We start from the raw sequence: 23,696 nt of genomic DNA, 5'->3' as shown, positions 1-23,696 counted from the left end.
GCCTGGTCTTTGTCTTCTGTAGGAAAACTTACCTTGCACTATCGCTTACTCTCATCATCAAGGATAGCCTGCGGCACAACTCTAGGGGGCGTGTTCATGTTGGAGGTTGGGGGCATGCAGCTGGGTGGCCTTGGCATCCCAGACACTCTGTGCGGAGCATGTGGGCTGCTTCATCTAGAACACAGTTCTTTTCTCTTTCCTTAGTTCAACGGCCCCCTCCCCCCAACACAAAAAGAACAAATTCCTCCTTAGGCCAGGATCACTCTAGTTAACTTCTCATATTTCAAGATACAGATTAAATATCATTACATCAGGGAGGCCTTCCCACAACCTTAATTTAGGAAAAATCCTTTTGTTTAAACAATATATATCCCTTGATACTCATTTTTTGTAACATCGAACACAGCAGTGATTTGCTTACAGTCTATACAAAGGCCACAGCGGCAGGAATGGAGGTTATCTTGTCTTCATCATGTGAGTCAATAGAGTCTGACCTTACCCCTGGCCTCCCCGAATCTCTCTCAGAGGCAACCGCTTTTAATGTATCCTGTTTGAAACTATCCTAGTGGCTTCTTCCATGATCCTAAATAGTGTACTTATTTATAGCATCTTGATTTACTAACTGATACAGTAATGATTGATTCCTATAATGAAAGAAGAGCGGTTAATTTACTTTCTCTACATCTCGTTTTATTTCATCTCTTCTTTCCAGTGTTATGTTTCATTTTTAGTAGCTTTATAATCTCTAATTTGGAGAAGGAAATGACGACCCGCTCCAGTATTCTTGCCTGGAGAATCCCGTGGACAGAGGAGCCTGGTGGGCTCCAGTTCATCGGGTCACAAGAGTCGGACATGACTGAGCGACTAAACCACCATCACCATATACTCTTTCAGGGTGCTGGCTTTTCCTCAGGTGTCTGATGATTCTGATTTTACTTTCATGTTTAAGGATGAAGATCTGATTGTTTATTCAGGTCTGCAGGAGACAACTTAACTTGCTCATGACTAGGCAGGTCTATCTTTTCCACCTGTCTCTCCCAGGATTGGAAAGTATAACTGGATGCTCTGTGTCCAAGAGCAGGGTTGGTTGGCTGGAGAATTTTGTTTTTACAAGCAAAAGTAATGTAGTACTTTCGTATTAAAGTAATGTAGTAATAACCAGCTTTGATCCCTGGGTTGGGAAGATCCCCTGGAGAAGGAAATGGCAACCCACTCCAGTATTCCTGCCTAGGAAATCCCATGGACAGAAGAGCCTGATGGGCTAGAGTCCATGGGGTCACAAAGAGTTGGACACAACTTATCAACTAAGCAACAACAACAACAAGGGCCAGCTAACCATTAGACCAAGCTCCCAGCAACCCAAATGTTAGATCAACGAGAGTTCTACTCACAGGTACCCAAGCCTATGCCGTCAGTTTTTAGCCCTCTCCAAAAACCCATTTTCACCTCTGTACACACACACACAGTCACATTAGATATGCAAAAACTTTAGTGCCCCTATTAATCATCTCTTTTTCTGTAGTGCCAGCACAATGCCTGGCTCTAAGTAAAAATGCAGTAATTGTTGTAAATGACCATATAATAGCACGTAGCTTTTTATATATTCACTTCTGAGGGTTCACCACTCATTAAGACACACTCCCTGTATCCAAGAAGCTAATAGTCTAGCTTCTAATGGAAGAAGCAGATATGTAAACAAATCACTATAATAGAGAGAGATAAGTGCGATAGAATGTGTTTGCCCAAAATGCTGGCACTTGAGGAAGAGACATTAAGTCTGAACCGTGGGGAGAGTAAAAGAGAAAGAGAGAATGAAAGCCAGAGAGAGAGAGAGAGAAAGGGCATGTGCGCAAGAGAGACATAGAGCCAAAGCCAGAGAGAGATGGAGGAACAGGTGCATAGAGAAGGTGACATTTCTATAGGCAGAAGAAAATATTGGATGAAAATGTGGCTCATAGCCTCTGGAGCCAGGCTGCCTCTGTCACTTACTAGTTCTCCTTGGACAAGTTATTCCTCTCTTTGCCTATTTTCTCCCCTGGATCATGGGCATATGATAATAGCCCCAACCTCATATGGTTTTTTCGTGAGGATAAGATGAATTCTACACACAAAATGCTTCAATGGTGCCTCCCACTCAGTATGTATTAGTTCTTCCCAGTGTTGCTGTTGTATCTTGACGTGGTCTTGAAGGAAGGGTTCAACAGCCAGAGACTGGGCAGGTGGTTATTTCTGGTAAATTAAGCTTGGTGAGTGGGGGCACACTTAGAGTGGAGAGTGGTTGAGTATAGCTATTGATAGAATAAAGGGTTCCAGGGCACGTGCCAGAATAAAGCTAGAAAGAAGCTGGACCAGATGACAGGAGGCCTTGGAAGCACATGGAATTGCTGCTTACACAATCTCTCATCATCAGTTTTCTGGCTTGAGGTACTGTGTACATAGTAAGCAAGACAATTAATGACTTCAGGGAATCTGCAACCTATTGAAGATCCCTTGGAGAAGGAAATGGCAACCCACTCCGGTATTCTTGCCGGGGAAATCCCATGGACAGAGGAGCTGGGTGGGCTTGGAGTCCATGGGTTCGCAAGAGTCATGACCTTCTGACTGAACAACAACAGGAACAACAGAGATTCCCTTTAATAGGTGGCATGTAAAGCCGAATCTGGCCTCTCTACCCTGGCACCAAATTAAATCTTGGAGACAGAGGTTTGGGTGAAGTGGAAAAGATACAGCTTGATTGCTTTGCCAGGCAAAAGGGACCACAGCAGATTAAAGCCCTCAAAACTGTGTATCCCACCTTGGCATGGGGGTTGGGGGTGTAGTGAGAAGTTTTATGGTAAGGGCTCAAAGAGGGTGTGATCCACTCGTGGACATTCTTCTGATGGGTCAGAGATAGGGGAGGAACCGTCAAAAAAAACCAATAGTGCAGCTTTGGGGGCAAGGTCCTGGTTCCTCCTCAGTGAGTGAAAGTCGCTCAAGTCGCGTCTGACTCGTGGATACACATAACAACCCCTATGAGCTATTCTGCAGATACTGAAACCCCCACCAGTTGTGAGAATTTAATGGTGTATTGCCCACAAGCACTAGAGACCAGACTGATTGGAACCAGAAGAATGTATTTTTCATTCCGGAGGCTCTTAAAAGTCAAGTCTCATCCTTGAAGATTCCTTGCTACACATCACAGAAGTCAACAGGGAAAACCTCACAGTGTTACCTTGAACAGGTGCCTGGGAGCTCGAATGAGGCTTCTGAGAACACAAGTAAAATGGCATTGCCAAGGGAAGGTAAGAACCCGAGGAAACTAGAACAGTTTCTCCCAAACATGGCCAACGATCCTTGTGAAGGATGCTGATCTGCTGCCTGTTTGATGCTGGACAATGCAAAAGAAACCATGTGCACAAGAGCACTAATTGCTTCATTTATTCTTCCATTTCACCAGGGGACCTGCAGAGCTCACTCAGCCTCAGAATGGAAAATTACATGTTGGAGAGAAAACAGTCGCACCGAAGGAATGACAAGGCAATTCGGGTTCTGCTCGTTCACGTATTTTATTTATCCAGTGAAGAAAGGAAAAAACAAAAAGACAGAATTTGAAGGTGGCACAGGTTCTGAGAGGGTATCAAGATCACGTGTTCTGTTTTCCTCAGTCTGACTTAAATCCACAGATTAAATAGAAGTGCAAAGGGATGAGATGAACACTTTACAGGAGAAGAAAGTGTCTTTTTCGAGAAAGAAAACCCTCTTAAGGTTTATGTCTACTCAGGGGTTTCTTAGAGGAGGATGGCTTACTTTTGTTTCTATAAAAATATGACAGCACTGTATAAACTGCGGGGGTTGGATATTTAGAAGTGGGTGGCATGGAGGATCCTGACTTGGCAAGTTTCTGGGAGTCCAGATCTGAAAGAATCCCACTGTGGTGATAGCCACAGGAACACTGTAAACATCCTTGGTCATGGACACACAACGACACATGGCAAAACAAGACATCGCAGACCAGGACCCCCATTCTACAGATGGGGAAACGGACGCCTGGGGAGGTTAGGTGCTTTCCCCAAGACCACGCAGCTAGTTACTAATAGGCACTAGAATTTCTTGACTTTTACTTCAGGGCTTTTGGACACTGCATAAATAGATTCTCCTAATACTAATTTCTTTCCCAAGATTCTAGCGTTGGCAATTTGAGCTCCTTAAATGGAAAAAACTGGAGAAAACAAAACAAACAAAAGTTTGTGGAGAATTCTGAAAAGTTTGATTCTGATCTTAAGGACTCATGTTACGTTAGAGCTAAAAGACCAATGATTGGGTCAAAACCAGGGAATTTGATTTTTCTATGAACACTCACGACAATATCTTACATGTAGTGAGACCACGAATAGAAGGCAGCACCACACAGGAAAGGTTGGAAAATTAGAAAAAAACAATACAAGAAAGTAAAATGGACCACACTAGCCATTGGTAGGCTGGTCTGAACTGCTGAGCGCTTTCCAAGAACACGGAAAATGTCACAAAGTCACACTGTATGAAAAAGTAGGTCTAGAGAGCTCCTGGTGGGCACCCAGCTGCACCTCTTTAGGCGGCTGGGTGCATGTGCCCACGCTGACCCACTGCGTCAAGCGTCCCCAGGGCCGCTGAATGGAATGGGCCTGAGCTCAGTCATCACTCTGCCCACTGCCCAGCATAGCTCTGGGGCAGGTCAAAGCCAAAGACTTGTCGTCTCCCAAATGCCTGCTCCCTTGCAACACTGGGTGTAAATTAGAGAGGGGAGGGTTGGGTGGAAAAGATTTCAGGTTGCCGCTAAGGGCTGGACATTGTGAACCCTGGACAAAGTGACTGGTATCTTTGTTTCTCCTGGGCCGGGAGCTCTTGTGATGGGCTGCGTGTGGGCCTTGATGTCTGCGATTCGTTCTTTAAACCTTTGCTGAAGGAATTTCTCTTCTTTGGAGTAGCTTTTTGTGAACACCGACATCAGCAGGCACCCTGCCATGGACGTGCCCCCGATGCAGAACAGCACGGCGCCCGCCAGCTTGCACATGTCAAGGGCTCCGTTAAACTGGACAGCGTGCGTGTCCACCACCACGAAATTGGCCTCGCCAAAGGCTTCGATTTTGGGGGGCACAAGAAAGCCCACTGCTAGGACAGTCAATCCGAGAATCACGAAGACTGTGCCCGAGATGAGTCCGACCTAGAGAAAGACACAAATAAGATTGAGTGGATGTGGCACTTCAGCTCTCCAGGGCAGGATGGGTCTTGTTTGAGAGGAGAGATTTTTCCCAGTTGGAAGCCTACAAAATTTTCTTTTTAAAAAAGAAGATGAAAGAAGGACCTTTCTGATTTTGATACCAACCAGGTACTGCATCACTGACTTGATTTTTCCTTTGAGTTTTCTGTTTGTCCAATGCTTTGCAACTGACAAAGCCCCTTTGGCTTATGTTGTCTCATTTGGTCTTGAGCAAAAGAAAAACAGCCCCATACCTAAGAGCTGGCGTCACTCTACCCACCAGAAGCTGGCCTGGGAACCCCATGGGTGCCATGTTGTTCTGTTGGCACAATCAACCTCGCAGAACCTCAACATCAGACAAGCTCATTCTGTGCTCATGATGAAGTGAGACAAACCAAAACCACTTCATAATTTTGTCTAAACACAGACAAAAACAAGGTCATTTACAAACCAGAAAATACCATGCTCTTCCCATCCTGCATAATATAAATGACTGTTGATTCTTTACCAATTACAGTTTTATTTAGTCTCACTCTAGTCTGCGCTTGGGATAGATAAGATTTATTAAGATACCTAATCATAGAATTGTCCCTGATAATCCAAAGTAAACACTGGCTCCTGCAGACTCTTCAGTCCCCCATGCCTACCCCACCCCCCTCAAATCACCCAACCAAAGCCCACACCCTTTGATCCTTTCTCACATTCTCTTACTGAAGTGCCCTTTGGTGTCATTTTCTCTCACTGTGATGAGCAACACACTCAATTTGTTCAACACAGAAGTGTGTTCCTGGTGATTTTGGCTGGAGGCCATTGACAGTGTGTAACACCTCGCCCTTTCTCCAAGTTGGTGGAGAAAGAACCATGATTACCAGTTAAAGGCAAGGGAATGTAGCCTCACGGAGGGCAGGTCACTTCCCCAAGGAGGGACAGTGAGGACAGGTAGTGAGTAGCACAGGGCGGGCTAGAAGCCACAGGTCTGACCCCCAGGCCAGTGCTCTTTCTCCTCGAACATGTAGCTGTTTGGACTTGTGCAGAGGTTGAGAAACGTTAAGAGCAGCAGATGGAGATGAAACTGCATGAGCTCAAGTTCTAATAAAATGTAACCCGCTGAAGATGGAGAGTGATACACCATTTGGTGGTTTAAGTTCAGAGGTTTGGAATGGACAGGCTCAGGCTTAGATTCCAGCACTGCCAACTAGTACTTGAATCATAGAAGGAAAGTCACTTAAACACTCTTGTTAACTTTCCCATTTATAAAATGATAAATGATAATAGTACCTACCTCATAAAGTTGTGAGGACTAAATGAGACCATGCATGAAAGCTTTCAGCCCTGGGCCTGGCTAAGTCACGCATTGCAATAAGTAGCTATTACTACTATTATTTGGAAATGTGCCTCTTGTAAAATTATGCTACATTGGCAAGAGCATTGCAACAATCTGTCAGTACTTGGGATAAAGAACAGCTAATATAGCTTATTTTTTAAACACATTTTTCATTTCCTCCTATTCCTAATTGCTTTTAGTTAGAATAACAAGGTTGGAAAAAATAACCAAATGCATAACACAATTTAATCTTGAACATCTAAAGTATATTTGTCTAACTTACTTATTATAATTCAAGGAAATACACATTATTAGATACTTCTTTAGTAGAAAGTTGCGATAACAGAAGGAAAACATTTGCAAATCCATCACTCTAACAAAGAGGGGAGGAGAGCTAATGATATTGAGCACTGATGATGACCCAGGCACTGTTTTTCACTTAATCCTCACCAGCATCTCATGAGATATAGATATTTTTATCCCTATTTCACCTATAAGAAACAGGTTTATAGGGTTGAAGAAACATAGTTCAAAGTCCCCTTATTAAGCAGGGGGTGTGACTGGACTCTACCAGGTCTGTGTGACTTCTAAGCCCCACTTCCCACTTTCATTCTTCCATGAGACTTCACCAATTGATATTTTGTACATTACCTTCTACTATCTTTTAAAAAATTACAATAGAGTTTTAGTCACCATATATCAACAAATTTCCATTATGTAATATTGTAAAGAAACTGAAAAACAAGAGTCAGTCTTCTGAAAAAAAAAAAAAGAAGTATTCTACATAAGATACAAGTATTGCAGGAAAAAAATTGGGTTGTAAAATATCACATTTTGGATGGCTTTCTACATTTTTCCAAGAATGGTGGCAAATCAGTTCACCTTCAAAGACTAACTGTTATTTATAATGTTTAAAAAATGACTCATGTTGGAAAATTCTGAATGCCCAAACTAAATTAACTTAAATATCCATGGTGACATGCTTCATATGTCACTAAATTACCTCCCTCCTCAAGAACTGGCACTAATTCTCCAAAATTGAGGGCAGCAAAAACGTATCCATCTTCGTTTCTAAGGTTCTTAAGAGCAAGGGAGGCCAGGGCGCTCTGTCTTCTATTTCTGTCCCGTCTCTCTGCAGCAGTCAGACTAGTCTTGCGCCCAATAAATATTCCTGACTGACTAGCTTAAACCACCAGACTGCTGAACTTGGAGCCAGGTGATTGATTCTCAGAGCAGTCTGCTCCTCAACTGAGCAGTGTTTTATAGATTAAAATCCACTCTTGGAATATCAGTCAGAAGCTAAAAGGCAAACTATGCCTTGCAGATGGCAGAACTCTTGCTCATTTCAAGAACTGGAAAGTGGCTGGCCTCCCTGAGCCTTGCCCCTGTTCCCTGTTATATCAGAGGATCGGAGAGAGAGGCTTGCCATCTGTGGAGGGGAGCATGACGTAATGAATAGTACATAATCCCCAGGATTCTGAGGGTGCCACCCATGCAAGTCTAATGAGGATCTCCAAAAGAGGTGCCCAGAGTGACTCCAAACCTGTTCAAACACATCAGGAAGAGCTTGGGGTGGTAGACATGAAGGAAAAACACAGAATACTTCGCTGAGAGCATCATAGTGGTGAGGAGGGATACTGACATACATCAGTGTAATCCTGGTGTCATCTAAGTGTACAGAATGGAATAAGAACTTTGGAGTGATGCCATACAGTATCAAAAAATTTGTTTCTGGACATGGCTCTGACTTGAAGTAGTCCTTGGTCTAAGAGAAAAGAGGTTCTATTAAATAGAGTTTAAGAAAGGCAACACAGGCTTTTCTTTTAAAGGTTCTAAGAGAGTAAACCAGTTCTGTTTGGGGTCATGCAAAAGTCTTGCAGGGCTGCTGGGGGCGGGGCTGCCCAGAGTAGCTGGGTGCTGTGGGATGGTTAAATCAACACCCCTAGTGAGAGAGAAGGGCCGCTCCTGGTGATGAGAGACTGACTGTAGAGACAGCAGCAAGGGCAGTTTTCCCTGGAGAAGGAAACGGCAGCCCATCCGGTATTCTTGCCTGGGATATCCCATGGACAGAGGAGCCTGGCAGGCTCTAGTCTATGAGGTCACAAAGAGGCAGACATGACTGAGTGACGATACACATGGGCAGTTTTCATGCTGTGACTTCTGATGACTCTGTTGACTCTGGGGAGGAGCGGTGGAAACCCAGTCTCTGCTGCTGGAAAGGAGGACTGGACAGGGAGGAGAGCTCGGAGTCCAGAAATTCTGCTGCTGGGGGCCGCGAGCAAGAAACTGCTGTTATTTTGATCAATGTCCCCCTTCGTTGTTCCGTCTATGAGCTGATGAGAAACTGAAAATGCAGTTTCCTCCAAGAAGCAGAGCTGGCAGCAGGAGCAAGGCAGCTGTTCTGGCAGAGAGGAGGCAGTCAGGGCTGTTGGAAGCCAGAGCCAGCATGGCAGGGAAGAGCAGCGTGTGGGGGGAAGTTGCTGGATGGAGCTAAACGTGAAAGGAGCCATCTGGATTCGAGGTGAAATCCAGAAGACGCGCAGCAAGAGTGGAGACGGGCTTTCCTTCATCCTCGTCTGCCCTGAGGGCTGTGACTGACCTCTCTTTTGCAGCACGTGAGCTCAGAGTGGTGTCCCCTGCCCGACTGATGGCAGATTCTAACTCATCTGGCCTGACCCTCTTGTAGGGACACGGAGCTTTACAAAGCAATGACCGATGCCAGGCTGGGATCCAAGTCCTTCCGTGTAGGCCTCGCCTGGTACACTTTCCATAGCCCTCCTGGGCAGTGGGATCTCCCGCTAGTTCCTCTAGCTCTGTCCCTCCAGCCAGTCAGCACATTCAATCACTTCCATCTTCAAAAGCTATTCCAGAACCCTGCGTTCCCCTCTAGCTACTGCTTGAATTCATTCCTACCCTTGGCAGAAAAGCTTAGTCCTCTACCATTGCACTGAAACCCCTCTCTCTGAGGTTACCGATGACCTCTTAATTGTCAAATCCAGTTTTTCTTCTCCATGTGTATATCCTGTAGTCATTGATTTTCAGCACTCAGGCTTTATTAAGACCCTCACCAATGGTTTTCCTGGACACATTTCCCTCCTGCATCCATGTCTACATCTTTAACAACTCACTCTTAACCTGCTTTGCCAGGAACTCTTAAATTATTGGTGTTCCCCAGGGTTCCAGCCCTGACTCACATCTCTTACTCAATATGTTCTCTCTAGGGTTTAATTTTGTGGCCACAGTTTCAACTCCCACCTATGTACCAATGAGTTCCAAATCTCCAACCCCAGTCTAGATTTCTCTCCTGGGCTGTAGCCCCATATTTATGATAGTCAATGGGAGGATTTACACAAAGATGTCCCAAAGGCTCTTCAAACCCCAAATATTCAAAATGATGTTCCTTCTTTTCTGCTTAATGTCTCTGCATTCCTGCCGTCCACCCATTCACTGAGTCTTTCCTCATGCTGGTAGTCAATGGATAATTAAATCTTATTAATTCTACCACATGAAATTCTCTTCACTCTTATCTCTCCATCACCATACCTACTCTAATGGTAACAGAGCACTATTAACTCTTGCCCATATCATTGCAATAGTATTCTGATCGTCCCCCTGGCTAGGCTCATCTTTCTTCGTCCGTTTTTCACATGCCACCTGAGAAAATGTTTTTTTGAAAATAATACCACATGGTTTCTCTTAAGGGGTTTCCTTATTCATTTTAGCAAGTCTTTGAAAAGAAATCCAAGGTGTAGGTTTAAATTCTGATTTAGCTTATTCAGAATAAGGGGGAAAACTGGAGAGACTGGAACAGGAAGGAGGGGGGTCTAGGGAGACAGGAGAGGTACCAGGATCATTTTCACTTTTACTAAGTCTGGGGAGGAAACAGTCTTGCCTTGTACCTGCCCATTGCTGTTGAACATCCTTTGGGAGATTTCTAATAGGGGTTGAAGAGGAAGATAATCCCGGGGTGAGGAAAGAACAATTGGGGCGAGAAGCCTGCTTCTATTAGTTCATACCTGCTGTACTTTGGCTGTTTGCTGCACAATGAAGTGGGAGCAGTCTTAGTCAAGTGCAAGGATGAAAAAGAAAAATTCCACGACAGCCTGTTAGGTTCTTGGCCAGAGGCAGTGGGTGGCAGGGGGTAGGTGAGACCTTGTCACACAGGTTTTTGCAGACAGCAGCAGTTGTAGGCACTGGGGAAGCTAGCAGCGCCGGAGGCAGTCACGCAGGCATCTAGAATGTGAGGCGCAGAGAATGTGTATAACACGGTGTGTGTGTGCTCTGGTGGTGGTGGGGCGAGGCTGTTTGTTCCTGGCTGTGAGACAGCCTTCCCAAGAAAGTCTTGATTTATTACCTTACCCTCTCACTGTACTCAATCGAGCTGGAAGGTTCTGGAGACATTTCTACTTCACAGCCTTTCAAAGTCTCTGTGATCCAGCTCTTGTATACATTCCCATGTCGTTCTCTTGGTTCGTCTCCTGGCCTTTGTGCTCCACCCTTAGCCCAGCCACACTGAACTGTTGGCATCTCCCAAGACTGCCATCTTCTCTCACAAATGCTTCTGCAATGCTTTTCTTTCTCTTGGGATGGATCCCCTGTTCCTGTGAACGCCTCTGTGGAGTCACTTCCTCCCCAGGCTGCATCAGGGTCTCCCTGCCCCAAACCCTGGGCTCCCGGTATGTACTGCGACGCTGTCACACTGGATTGTAACAATCTCCGTACACATCCATCTTCCTTATTTGACTGTGAACTCTGTCAGGTCAAGGCTATACCTTATTCACAAGCGAAGAAGTGTCGTGTTCACAACTGAACCCAGAGCCTTGTGCATGGTGGACATATAAATATTTGTTAAAAAAAAAAAAAAGAACAGCATTGTGGGAACAAGGTTATGTTGATCCATGGTTAGAGCAAAGTTTCTTAAGTGTTAATCACTCAGTCATGTCCGACTCTTTGCGACCCCATGGACTGTATGGACTGGAGCCCTCCAGGCTCCTCTGTCCATGGAATTCTCCAGGCAAGAATACTGCAGTGGGTTGCCATTTCCTTCTCCAGGGGATCTTCCCGATCCAGGGACTGAACCCCAGTCTTCCTGCCTTACAGGCAGATTCTTTACCATCTGAGCCACCAGGGAAGTCCCATAAAGTTTCTAACTCAGGCCCGATTAATTGCAGTCTCCATTCTCATTAAGCCCCCTCCCATTACTGCCCACACTAAGGAGCTGGCTCAACAGCAGAGACCTGCTGAGGCTCTGTGAGTGTGGCCCCAGTGAGAGACCCCTGTGGCCTTAGCAACACTATAGTGGAAGAGGGGTCAGGGGGAGCCCACATCTTGAACTATGTACAAGATGCAGTTTGAAATGGAAGAAAAAAACATAAAGAAGAATCATAATGGAAACATGCATAATCAGTGCCTTTCTCTGTGTTGATACAAAGTACCTCACATTACTGGCTGGCAAGAGTTCCCTTATATCCCCTAGGAGGCAACCCAGGAGTGTCTGGTGTATTCCCTTGGTTGAGATGAGGTCTCTAAGACAATCCATTCTTGGCTTTTTCTGGTTGACTGTAGGCTTCTCAATTGAGTGTTTTATGATTACGATGTGTTTAGGATTTGGATTTTGCTGGCATATAACCTCTATAAGGCTATGGATGTTTGCTCGGTTTTATTCTCTGAACTAGGTCCAGTACAACAGGGAACAAATATTTTTGGATCTTGTCTGTATAAAACAGAAGAGAGAAAATACTGAAATCTGAATCCTGGGGTTGGTAATTTACTGAGAGTTCTTTATTGTAAATCCATACCCGTATATTATTCGATGGATTTATAGCTTCACAAGTCGTATAGCCACTAGTGCTTTGGAACCACCAGCATTTGCAATATTCTGTATGTCAGAGGCATTTTAGGCTCTTGGCACAACAGACCTGTCAGGCAAATATTTGTTTTTTTGACACATAGAGAAGCAACCACCCACTTCTCTGGGTAAATACAAGATGTGCCAAGCTTGGCTATGTATTTCATTGGTCCAGGCCAGTACGGATTCAACACTTGTACAGAATAAAAAAGCTGGCTTGACCAATTCTAGTATAGAGAACCGACAGTTGTAAGATTTTGAATCAACAGAGGTCTTGGGTAAACCATAGTAACCATTGTATTACCCAATATTTCACTTATTAACTAAGTTTCCAGTTTTATTTCTATTTCAGAACTCAGTGTTCCGTATGACATCTGAAAATAGGAGCTAAGACATTAAATGCTTATTGAGTACCTACCAGACATTGTACTAAGCTCTTTGCATATGTTATCTTACTTAAGTCTCACAAGTATGTGGTAGGTATTATATGTATCACTGTTAGAGGCTCATTAAGGTCAAGTTTCTCATGTTCGTGCTTAGTCATGTCCAACTGTTTGGACCCTATGGACTGTAGCCCGCCAGGCTCCTCTGTCTGTAGGATTTTCCAGGCAAGAATACTAGAGTGGGTTGCCGTTTCCTCCTCCAGGGGACATTCCTGACCCAGGGACCAAACCCACATCTCCTGCATTAGCAGGTGGATTCTTTACCACTGAGTTACCTGGTGTAATGGTTATAGCTATTAACTGAAAAAGTTGAGATTTGAACCCATGTCAGCCAAGGAATTGATGTCTTTGAACTGTGGTGCTGGAGAAGACTCCCGAGAGTCCCTTCCACAGCAATATGCTCAAACCAGGCGATCGTAAGGGAAATCAACCCTGAATACTCATTGGAAGGACTGATGCCGAAGCTGAAAGTCCAGTATTTTGGTCATTGATATGAACAGCCGATCACTGAAAAGTCCCTGATGCAGGGAAAGATTGAGGGCAGAAGGAGAAGGCATCAGAGGATGAGATGGCTGGATGGCATCACCTATACAATGAACATGAACTTGGGCAAACTTCGGGAGATGGTGAAGGGCAGGGAGGCCTGGCGTGCTGCAGCCCATGGGGTCGCAAAGAGTCAGACACGACCGGGCAACTGAACCAGAGCAACAGCAGCCAAGGACAGAGTCCATGCTAATAATCATTACTTTGTTACTTGCCTCTTGTTGAATTCTATTGCCAGTACATTGGAAGTTTATGTCAGCATCAGTGTCTAAATTTCTGTGATATTTTGGGAGAAAGTTGGGGATGATCAGAAATCTCTAAAACACAGAATTATAGACTGGAGGGAATCTGAGGCATCATCTAAAGCTGAACCTTCTCAGTAGCCCTTCCTACATCCTTGTCCTTTTCCTGATTTATAAATATTGGAATATCCGATGCCTTCTTCTCTTTTATGTCTGTACTCTCTTCTTGGATGCCCTTTTCTAGTCTGGTACCTTATATACATTCTATAGGTCAGTGACTCCCAATTCAGGAGCTGAAGACTGGTATATTTAAATACTTATGCAGATCTCCACTTGCATGATTAATAGGCACCTCCACTGTGGTGGTGGTGTTTAGTCGCTAAGTTGTATCTGACTCGCCAGTGTGGCAATGCCAAAATCAGACTCTTGATTCATCAACCATCCCACTGCTCTCCTGGTGTTCTCAATCCCAGTGAGTTATAACATCATCCACTAAAGATCTCAGCCTGCAAGTCTTGGAGTCAGGCTTGACTCTTTTTTCTTTTATGTCTAATTCACCAGTGTGTCTTAGCTGGCCTTCAAACTTCATGTTAAATCTGACTACATTTTACCATCTCCATTAACACCATCCTAATCTAAGCCACTATTATCTCTTGCCCCTGGGTACTTCAATAGACTCTTAAATAATTTAGCTACTTCTATCTCTGTGGTTCTGTAATTTGTTTTCTGTGCTATAGCCACAGTGATCTTGCTAAAATATTGGTCAGGTCGCGTCACTCATCTACTTGAACATTCAGGTGGCTTCTTGTGTCTCTCAAGGGGAAAGCCAAAGTCTTCACAATCACCTCCAAGGCTCCACACAAATCATCTGTGTCCTGTCATTTTTCTGAATTTGTCAACTGTTCTTTCCTCCCTCTCATTCCCCTCCACCTCCTCTGGACCTCTTGCTATTTTTTCAAACACACCAAACTTGTTCCCATTTCAGAGCTTTTGGACTTGCTATTTTCCCAACCGAGAATGACCTTCAGCCAAATAATTTTATGATCTCCCTCAGCTTATCCTGGTACTTGTTCAAAGGTCATCTTCTTCGAAAGGCTTTCTGTGATCAGCATAACTAAATATCAGTTCTCTATCCCTCCCTAGCCTCTTATTCTGATTTAGTTCTCTTCATAGCACTTGCCACTATTATTCAATACTTGCTACTTTCTACTATTATTGTGTGGTTTATTTGTTTATGGTCTGTTTTCCATGATAGATTGTAAATTTTGTAAGGGCAGGGACTTTTTCTTCTCCCATTTACTGCTTTAATTTCCAGCACTTTGCAACTTTTTGAATGGAGTAGGTGCTCACTAATTACATACTGAATGACTGAATTTCTTGTCCAGCAAGGCTCGTACCTTTCAAGGAAGCTGAAGCTCATAGAACTTTATGACCACATATCTAGTAGAAGTAGGGCAGGTAGACTGACCACTGTATTATGCCTCAGCATTAACTCTCTCCAGTACCCAACTATTTCTTTTAATAATTATTGTAACTTTTAAAATGATACCATCCAAACCTGTAGGGGAGGCTTAAAACAAGTTTTGCCTTTGAATGGCTTTCATAGTTGGTGAATTTATGTGGCACGTTAATAACAGTAGCAAAAATAATAATGATGGCAATTATATCTATTTACATTTCACCTTAAAATCAACAACTGTACTGTGTTTAGAGGCTTTCTTCCCAAGGTTTACAGTCTCCTTTCCTAAGGAAGAAAACTGCACTTAGAATCACCAAGAGGGATGCATACAGAGTCCCAGACCTCTCAGTTCTCTGCAGCTGAATTACTTACCGTATGAAATGGTTTCTCCATTTCCTGAGTTAAACCCATGCTCTTTACTTACCTTCCAGAATACTGAGCTCCACCTGTTGGGTGATCTCTGGATCTGGAAATCATCCTCATACTCCCAGATGGAAGTGGTACAGTCCTCATAAAACTGGTGCAGGTAGGACCGGACTCCATAGCGCTGGTGCCCGCCGTCGGTAGCAGCCTGTGCCTGCCTGGACCCACAGACGTTGCTGCAAGAACTCATCCTTCTTGGCTGGAATGACAACATCCACAGGCATCAGCCCGATGAGCTCTGGCCTCAGGATCAAAAGGCATATTAAAGATAAGAACCAGGCTGAGTAATGTCAGCCTAATTGAACAATGCTCTTTCTCTGGACAGAAAAGATACCTTAAAGGACTTGTCTTTCTTACCCAAGCTGGTCTTCTTTACTGAATGCAAAATCACCCCAAACACTCCCTGACCAGAACTGGTTCTCCGTAAGTGAAACGAGACATTAACAGTACAGCACCCCGAGATGATGCAAAAATTTAAGCAGGAAGCACATGAGAAATGCAGCAAGGAAGCTGAGATTTCCAGCTGTCTTGACAATAAATCTTCAGTCTCTTAGAATCCAGTAGTGTTTACACTTCCATGTTAAAGAATTAAGCAGGCACTCTCACTTGCTACAGGTGAAATTTGTCTTGGACTGTCCTCTTCAATGCTTAACTATGTTCCCTTGTGGAAGCTACATGGTGTTACACAGCAATTTGAAATTCTGCCTTTGGATCTCATGTATCTTGTTCTAACAATTGTCAAGTTGTACAGAAGCGTCATTAAAAAGTTGCTGAGCAGTTTATGCTTCATGCTTTATTAATCACAACTGGCTTGGTCAATAATTAACACCTCACTGACTCTAACTCCAGATATTTCAGGAGTTATTTGTTGATACATCTGATTAGGTGGGATGCTAGAGCGTAATGTAGAGAATAGACCTACTTTTTACTATTTCCATTTAGTGTCTACTATAAATAAAAATTCAGGTAACTGTTTAATGAAACTAAGCTCTGGGTAGGTTGTTTAGGATGCTGCCTTCTTCAGATGGAAATTTCAATTTAATTTGATCTAATTTGACCTTAAAGAGAGGCATTTGGTTATTAATACATGGCAAAACAAACAAACAAGGAATAACTGAAGGACAGAAATTTTGGTGAGAGAATTCTCATTCTGTTTTTTCTTTGGTTTTCTGATCTCCATATAAGCAGATCAACAGGTAGCTGGAAATGTGAAATACTTCTTTAGATTTTTTGATTATCCTTTAGATGGTTTTCCCATTGTGGACAGAGTTTTAAAATCTAGATGGTTTTCCCTGTCTCAATGTGACAAAGCAAGGAACAATATTCAAAGGTATCTTCCTGCTAGACCAGGGTCTCTCAGGGCCTATGTTATAGAATCCAGACAATAAAAAGACACATTAAGTGTTTTCAATTACTTGTCATGAAACCAAAGCAGTATTGTTTATATACAAGAAAAACTTAATCTAAAATTCTAGCAAGTGTTCCTGTGTGGCCACTTAGTTTGGTTGGATATAATCACGGGGCTAAAATCAAAGTTGAACCAAGGGATTCATTGACCCATAGCCACAAAGTGAACCCTTGAGAATAGCTTGTAACTGTATGCCCTCAGCCACAAGTGGGTTTTGGTTAAAAATTGTCAAATTCAGGAAAATATGGCCCTGATCTTAGAAAAATGATGCAAACAGGTGTCACTGATGGTGACTGATGACCTCATCTTTTTAAGTGTTGGTCAGTGTCAAGTTTAGCGCCTGCCTTCCAGTGTCGTCTTCCTGTCTCAGGTCCAGATTACCTTGTAAAGAAATCAACCAGGAGGAGAGAGCAGGCGAATAAATTTTTTTGTGTGTGTGCTTGCTTTTTTAACATTTCAGAAGGATATTATTTTGTAACAATATCAAGATTTCAGAGGGTATTTTGCCTGATTAGAGCAATAACATCTAATGGACCAAATTCTTTTGTTAACCTAGTTTTCATATTTTAAATGCTAGGATGACCTCTTCAGTACCTTTTATTTCATGCTTACACAACGAAGATGATTAATAAGAGCCTATTACTAATGGTATAGAAGTAGAATAGTTTTAAAGGCACTTTCTTCTAAGACATTCTAATAAGCTTTCAGTCAAGGGAAGATGGGATTAGTATTACTAAGTCTACTTTGTCATTGAGGAAATTGAGGCATAGAAAAGTTATCTACTAAAGGTTATATGAGTCAGGGAGTAGATGAAAGATGACAAAACGATCAACAGGAGTATGGATTGATTAACAGATTTGCATAATCAGAACCAGCTCATACAAATACATATGTTCAGGTTTTCTATAAAGCAGTAGAGACTTTAACATTAAAAAAGGCCAAAAATAGATATGATAGGTGTAAAAAAAAGTCCCTCATAACAATAGTAAGAGTTATTTTCCTGTGATGCTGAAGTTGTCCTTTCTCAGGATTTAGCTTCGGTGCAGAGCAGGACCTTGTGACATCCTGGAGTCCTCCCCTGCACAGCTTGTTCCCAGTGCCCTAGGTTAAATGTTTCTGCTTTAGAGGATGAGACCCAGCAGCCCAGCTTGGCTAAACACGACATGGGTAACATCATAAAAGAGAGAGAAGATGTCATAAAACAAATGCTTTTGAGCCTGAGTGATAGATGGCTCTACTCTAAGTCAGAATGGATTTTCAGTGATGTTAGATACATTTCAGAAGAGAAATCCCAAGGAGTCTTATTCTCTTCTCTGGGCATAGAAAGTGCAAGGATGTGACTTTGGCTATGACAACCACATGGAGCAGAGAAAGGGCTCTAATGCTAGTTCTTGATTTGCAACTTACTGGTACTGACATCTTAGGCAAGCTTGGTAACCTCCCTGGGCTATGGTTTCATCATCCTTAAAATAAGGTGGCTGGACCTGATGACCTCTAATTCCTTCTAGATGTAGAATTTTCAGGAGTCTTTGGCCATGAATTTACAGAATGAGTTGATTTTTGTTGGATAAATAACTAGGTTTAGGGATTTTCCTCCTCCCAAGTTCTGAATGGTTGGTTGTCAGATTGCTTTATTATTGTATGCATGGAGCTTCAGTTTAAAAGAGCATATAAGCTGCTAGTTAGATTAGTTACTTGGTATTCAGGAGACTGAACAGTTGTGTGTTTGTTTAATGTTATTTCAGTAGAGGTAGTCCCTGGGTTTCATACATCTTTCCAAACATAAAATTTGTTGAGATTCACTCTTATAGGAGATGGATCACTTGGTAGAACATGAATTTTAAAATATAACATGTTATAGCAGAAACTTTGCACCTAAAAAATCTCAGCAGAGAGTTATATTCCTCATAGGAAAGTCAGTAACTTTTTGTCCTAGTATAGAAAATGTTAGTTATACTTGGTTGATTGACACCTCCAATATTATAAAGAGGATACACAAGGTCACTTCACAACATCACTTTAAAAGCTGAGTGATGATTACATGATAAAGTAGGATTGAGAAGAAAGCAATAGTATGTGCAAAGGCACTTTAGCTTGTCTCAGCATTTATTTAATGAGTAAGATTTCATGAGGATTCTGGTTTGTGTTTTGATAGGTATATTAGCATCAGCAAAAACAGTAATGTTAAATCTATGGCTGTTGTTAAGTGATGGATGCTGAAGGAGCTCCTTTCTTTAGAGAAAGCTTTAATATCCCAGGAAGTGTATGCATAGGGGAGGTGAGTGAAAATATTCTCTGATAGTGTATTTAAGTGGGTCCTTATGAGTATTCATTTCATACACATTTTGGAGGAGCCTGCTGCATCCTCACTGCCAGCATGGCCTTCATGATGGAGCACAAGCAACATTAGTGTCTGATTACTTGGTCATCTATGGAGGGGGAACTGCCTTCATTTTTCCAGAAGGACTTTCTGGGTGCAGATAAGTGAGGATACATCCATAGTCTTCTTCTTTTTCTTGTATCTGGTATCTATCTTAGCTGTTGTACAGTAAGTGGATATTCAATTCTTAGCAACATAGCCTACCTGTTATATACCAGGGACTCATAGAGACAGAAGAATCATTCATTAACTGCCCCCACTCCCCAACTCTTCTGAGAGGCTTTCTACAGTGAGCACAATAAATATCAGCCCTCTATCACTCTCTATCCCCTTATCTAGATTTGTTTCTCTTCATAGCTCTTGTTACTACCCAGTCCTCTGTGATGTGGTTTATCTGATGGTCTGATAGACTGTATACACGATAAACTGAAAACTTCTTGAGGCCAGGGACATTTTCTATCCTGCTTACTATTTTGAAATTTCTTGGCACAGAGTTCTAGATGAGTTGGTGTGAATGATGGTCTGAGTGGTCCTTGATTTTTCATTCCTCCTTTCCTTCGGTGCTTTTAAAGCACTAGTTATATGCTAGATTATGTGAGACGCTGGTTACAAAGATGAGTGGGGCACAACATTTTGCTCTCAGTTGACCCTTGGGCTAGAAGAAGAAACACTTCTGAAGTAGTATGTGCAACAAAATGGGCACTGAAATGAGGTATTTGCAGCAGGAAGAAGGATAAATACTGAGAATCCCTTGAATGACTATTCAGCAAACAAACCCATGCATGTGTTACCATGATCCTTATATGTGCCACTACACTAGACATCAGTTTTTGGAAATTTGAATTTCAGTCTAATAGGAGCAGTTACTTTTTATTTTACTTGAAAAATGTTCACAGTCATGAAAATAGAAATAAGGTTTTATGCCTCATGAAGCCTTAAGAATTCCAGAGACTTTATATTACTTGTCTTCATGGTCTCCTTGAGAGAAGAGAGGCAGAAAATTGAGGCCCAAAAAAGGATGAGTGTTTTCCCATGGCTCTATGTGTGAGTCAGCTGTGAAGCCAGGCACAGGCCTTGTTCTTTTTATTCTCTTGGAAAGATCATTCAATTTTTCATACTGTTTTTCTCTCCCATAAAATCATTCTGAGATAATGAGAGTGAAGTTCTCATTAGAGCCACTTCTGGGCCACAGATGCAAGGTATAGGCACGTAGCTGGTTTAGATAATTTATCCAATACCACACCAAAGGTCAATTCACTTAAAAGAATCAGTTAGACTCAGAATGGATGCAGGATGGCATGAAAGCCTGCTAACAGCTTTTTCACTTTTAAATCAGGCATTCTGGAATTATATAAGCATGAACTTAAAACTTGAAAATGTGTTTCTACTAATGAACAGTGGTTCATTCAGAGATACTTCATTGTCCTGGGACAGTGGTAGAGATCGTGGCTCTCCAGTGTTAATTTTTATTCCTTCTAAGTTAGTAGATAAGCAGTCACTCTTATAATTTTTAAAGGGGGAGGGGAGATAATGATATGCAGTTATCTTATTATTTTACCTCTTTGAGATGTATTTTTAAGTTAGATAAAATAAAGTCCAAACCAAAATGAACAGAGCAAAAGAATCCATATTCATGCTAAACTTCTTTATCGAGGTGCAGACCACAAGGTGCTTACCAGTTTACATGTGACAAAGTTTGAGTCTTACCTTTGAAATTCTCCTCTTCCTCTTTTTGTTGTTTACTCTTTGACCTTTCCTTTTAATGGCTCATTCTTCAAACCTAGTTAAGAATAAAAATCTCTGCAGAATGTGATCCAGATAAAAGTCTAAATTTCATAAGTCATTTTTATAACTTGTAAGGAATCATTTAACATCAACAAAGGACTTCCTGTTCAAGAGCAGAGATAGTTTTTTTCTTTTTACAAAAGTACAACATATTTTATAACTTTTTAATGGGCTCTCATGAGAGTTTATAAAGGAGATAATGTAAATGAAAAGGATCTGTAAACTATAACACATTATATAAATATATTCTTATTTTGATATAATTCTATTCCATGCAGTCAATAATACCAACTAGGCTGACTCAGTTGTGTTTTACAAAGTCTAAAGAAAAAGATTACTAGCTTCCGATAGAGACTCCAGATTTGATCTCTTTGGTGCCTGTTCCATTATAATGTAAAATAATCTTATAGCCATTGTGTTTTCTAATCTATTTACATGCATTTTAGACTTATTAAGGCTCTTTGGATGATTTACTCATGAGGTCGATTTTTTTACTCCTATATCCATTTTCTTCCTATCATGATCATTTTACTTTTCATCTGCCTAAGAAAAGCAGGTGCCCATGCAAGATTTAATTAAAAAGCCATTGCCAGCTCTGGAGCTATTGGTTTCCTACATTACTCTAGTCATGTGAAAGAAAATAATAACTGGGGCTATATTTCTCAAGAGGCGTTAAGAATTCTTTCTGATGAACAGTTCCCCATCCATCTTCAGGAGGATCTCAAAGGCTTGAGGTGTGTAAGCATGGCTGAGGCCTGAAAAACTGTCTTCAATATTTTCCTGGTTCACTTTGTATGTACCATGGCCCAAACCAACCTTCTTCAAGACATTAGTTTGTCCTGAAATTTTATTGTATTTCAGGGTCTGGATAAGTAACAGAAAACAAGTCTGTCTGTCTTTCGTCCGTGCCTCTCTCTCTCATTAAATGATCCTTCTTTTTATCTGTCACCGACCTCTCTTTCTTTGAAAAAAACCGACTCCACACATGCCCTTCACCAGAGGCTGGCCTGGTCTGGAGCCCAAGGAGCTGTTCAAGGTGCTGAACATATTTCTGCTACAGAGCCAGGAACCAATTAAGTAAATAAAAGCTGTTCAACTCCAGCTGTTTTCTTTGAGGTCATCAGCTTTGGTCGGACCCGCACCCAATGCCCCATTCTAACAACACAAAGAAGTAGGTGCTGAGATCATATAAAAAACTCAAACATCTTCAGATAAGGCGAAGGAGAGGAAAGGGCAAGGGGCGGATACATTCAGCCTGGAAAAGAAATCAGTTCAGCTTTGCAAACCCCAAATCCATATATTTTTACTCTCATCTAATATTACAACTTTTCTTGTCTCACAGGAAAGAAACTCCTGAGTTCACCCTGTATACCTCCCAAATTCTTACATAACATAAACCACAAACAGCCAAAGAATGGAGTTGGTTACTCCTAATTTGTACGTATTGGTGGATTTTAACATGCATGGATTTCATAGAGATTTGTGCCCATATAATAAACGTAGACGAATTAGGTGTGTGTGTGTGTGTGTGCGCGCGCGCGCGTGTGTGAAAGACAGAGAATATGAATATTTGTGCATGAGGAGAGAGGAAGGAAAGAAAAAGGGAGGAGAAGGGAGTAAGACAAACCGAGCCTAGAAAACCTCACCCCTGGGCTCCGCAAGGCTTTACCTGCCCCCTTGCGATCCCCTGACCCGTGGAGCAAATGCAGCCAGCTAGCCGCAGATCTCTCGCTGGGGTCCCATCGCCGCCGCCGCCGCCGCCGCCGCCGCTCCCGCCTCGCCGAACTCAGCCCTGCGCGTGATTGACAGCTGGGCGTCCCGCGTGCCCGCGCAGCCGAGGCCCGCGCAGCCGCCGCCGCCGCCGCCGAAGGGGCGCGGATGTGCAGCGAGTGGGCGGGGCCTGGACTGGCCAGCCCTGCTTCCTGCCTGCGTCCGGGGTCGGGTGGTCCCTGGGCCTTCTGGAAGGCGGGGTCCCGTGCCCTGTGCAAGCGCGGGGCCGGACACCTTCTCTACCTTGTCCAGTGTTCTTCTCCTGCCCAGCACCATGAATGGACCTAGCAGGCTCCACATGCGTATTTTTTTAGATGGTCGGAGAGGCAGACTCACACCACCCCCATTGGTAGAGGCTTCTCCGGAGCCTATTCTTTTTGTCTTTGATGAGACACGAGGTGAGGAACTGCGCGGCTGGCGAAGCGCTGCCCACCTGAGAGAACCTCACTTCTGTCAGCGGTTGGACACTTTCAGTGTCTCCTCTTGTCCCTGACCCCGATGAGGCGGAAGAATGATGAAGAAAATGATTTAAATGATGATATTTAAGAAAAACACACAAATACACGAAGGCAAGCACCCTAGAAAATTACCTGTGAGCACCTCAGAAAAATGTGTGTAGGTGTGGGCAGGTTAGCATATAAATACAACGACCCCTGCTTCATGAGACTTTCTGCAGACCCCTGGTAAGTGGCTTGTGATGAAAATGATCACTAAAATAGTTAATATTTGCACAGCCATTCTACACGTAAAATAACATCCAATATTTGCACAGTGTTTTCTATGTCCCTTTGGAGTTCTTTCTATCTGAAGTGACTTGAATCAGTGAGATAAAGTAAGATATCAGTTACATATGCCA

The 23,696-nt window shown here is 42.8% G+C and overlaps 1 protein-coding gene across 1 annotated transcript; it reads right to left on the bottom strand.

Moving 5' to 3' along the window:
- Positions 1–3,526: 3,526 nt before the first annotated feature.
- Positions 3,527–22,921, bottom strand: NRSN1 (neurensin 1). Its single transcript, XM_043449979.1, has 4 exons — positions 22,740–22,921; positions 20,993–21,065; positions 15,499–15,696; positions 3,527–5,179 (listed from the first exon to the last, which is right to left on the bottom strand). The coding sequence occupies exons 3-4, from the start codon at positions 15,685–15,687 to the stop codon at positions 4,781–4,783; spliced, it is 588 nt and encodes a 195-aa protein (XP_043305914.1). The 5' UTR covers positions 15,688–15,696; positions 20,993–21,065; positions 22,740–22,921; the 3' UTR covers positions 3,527–4,780.
- Between the last annotated feature and the right edge of the window lie 775 nt (positions 22,922–23,696).

The sequence above is a fragment of the Cervus canadensis genome, chromosome 28 (genome assembly GCF_019320065.1).
Source record: "Cervus canadensis isolate Bull #8, Minnesota chromosome 28, ASM1932006v1, whole genome shotgun sequence".
NCBI classification, from domain to species: Eukaryota; Metazoa; Chordata; class Mammalia; order Artiodactyla; family Cervidae; genus Cervus; species Cervus canadensis.
The sequence above is the reverse complement of the archived record's forward strand: the minus strand, read 5'-3'. Positions and strand labels throughout refer to the sequence as shown.

What these genes read in the sequence shown, in the direction of transcription:
- NRSN1 (XM_043449979.1), bottom strand. Translation starts at nt 15,687, where the DNA reads ATGAGTTCTTGCAGCAACGTCTGTGGGTCCAGGCAGGCACAGGCTGCT. An exon ending in GGAGCTCAGTATTCTGGAAG is followed by an intron (nt 5,180 to 15,498) that starts GTAAGTAAAGAG and finishes GTCTTTCTCTAG; the next exon opens with GTCGGACTCATCTCGGGCAC.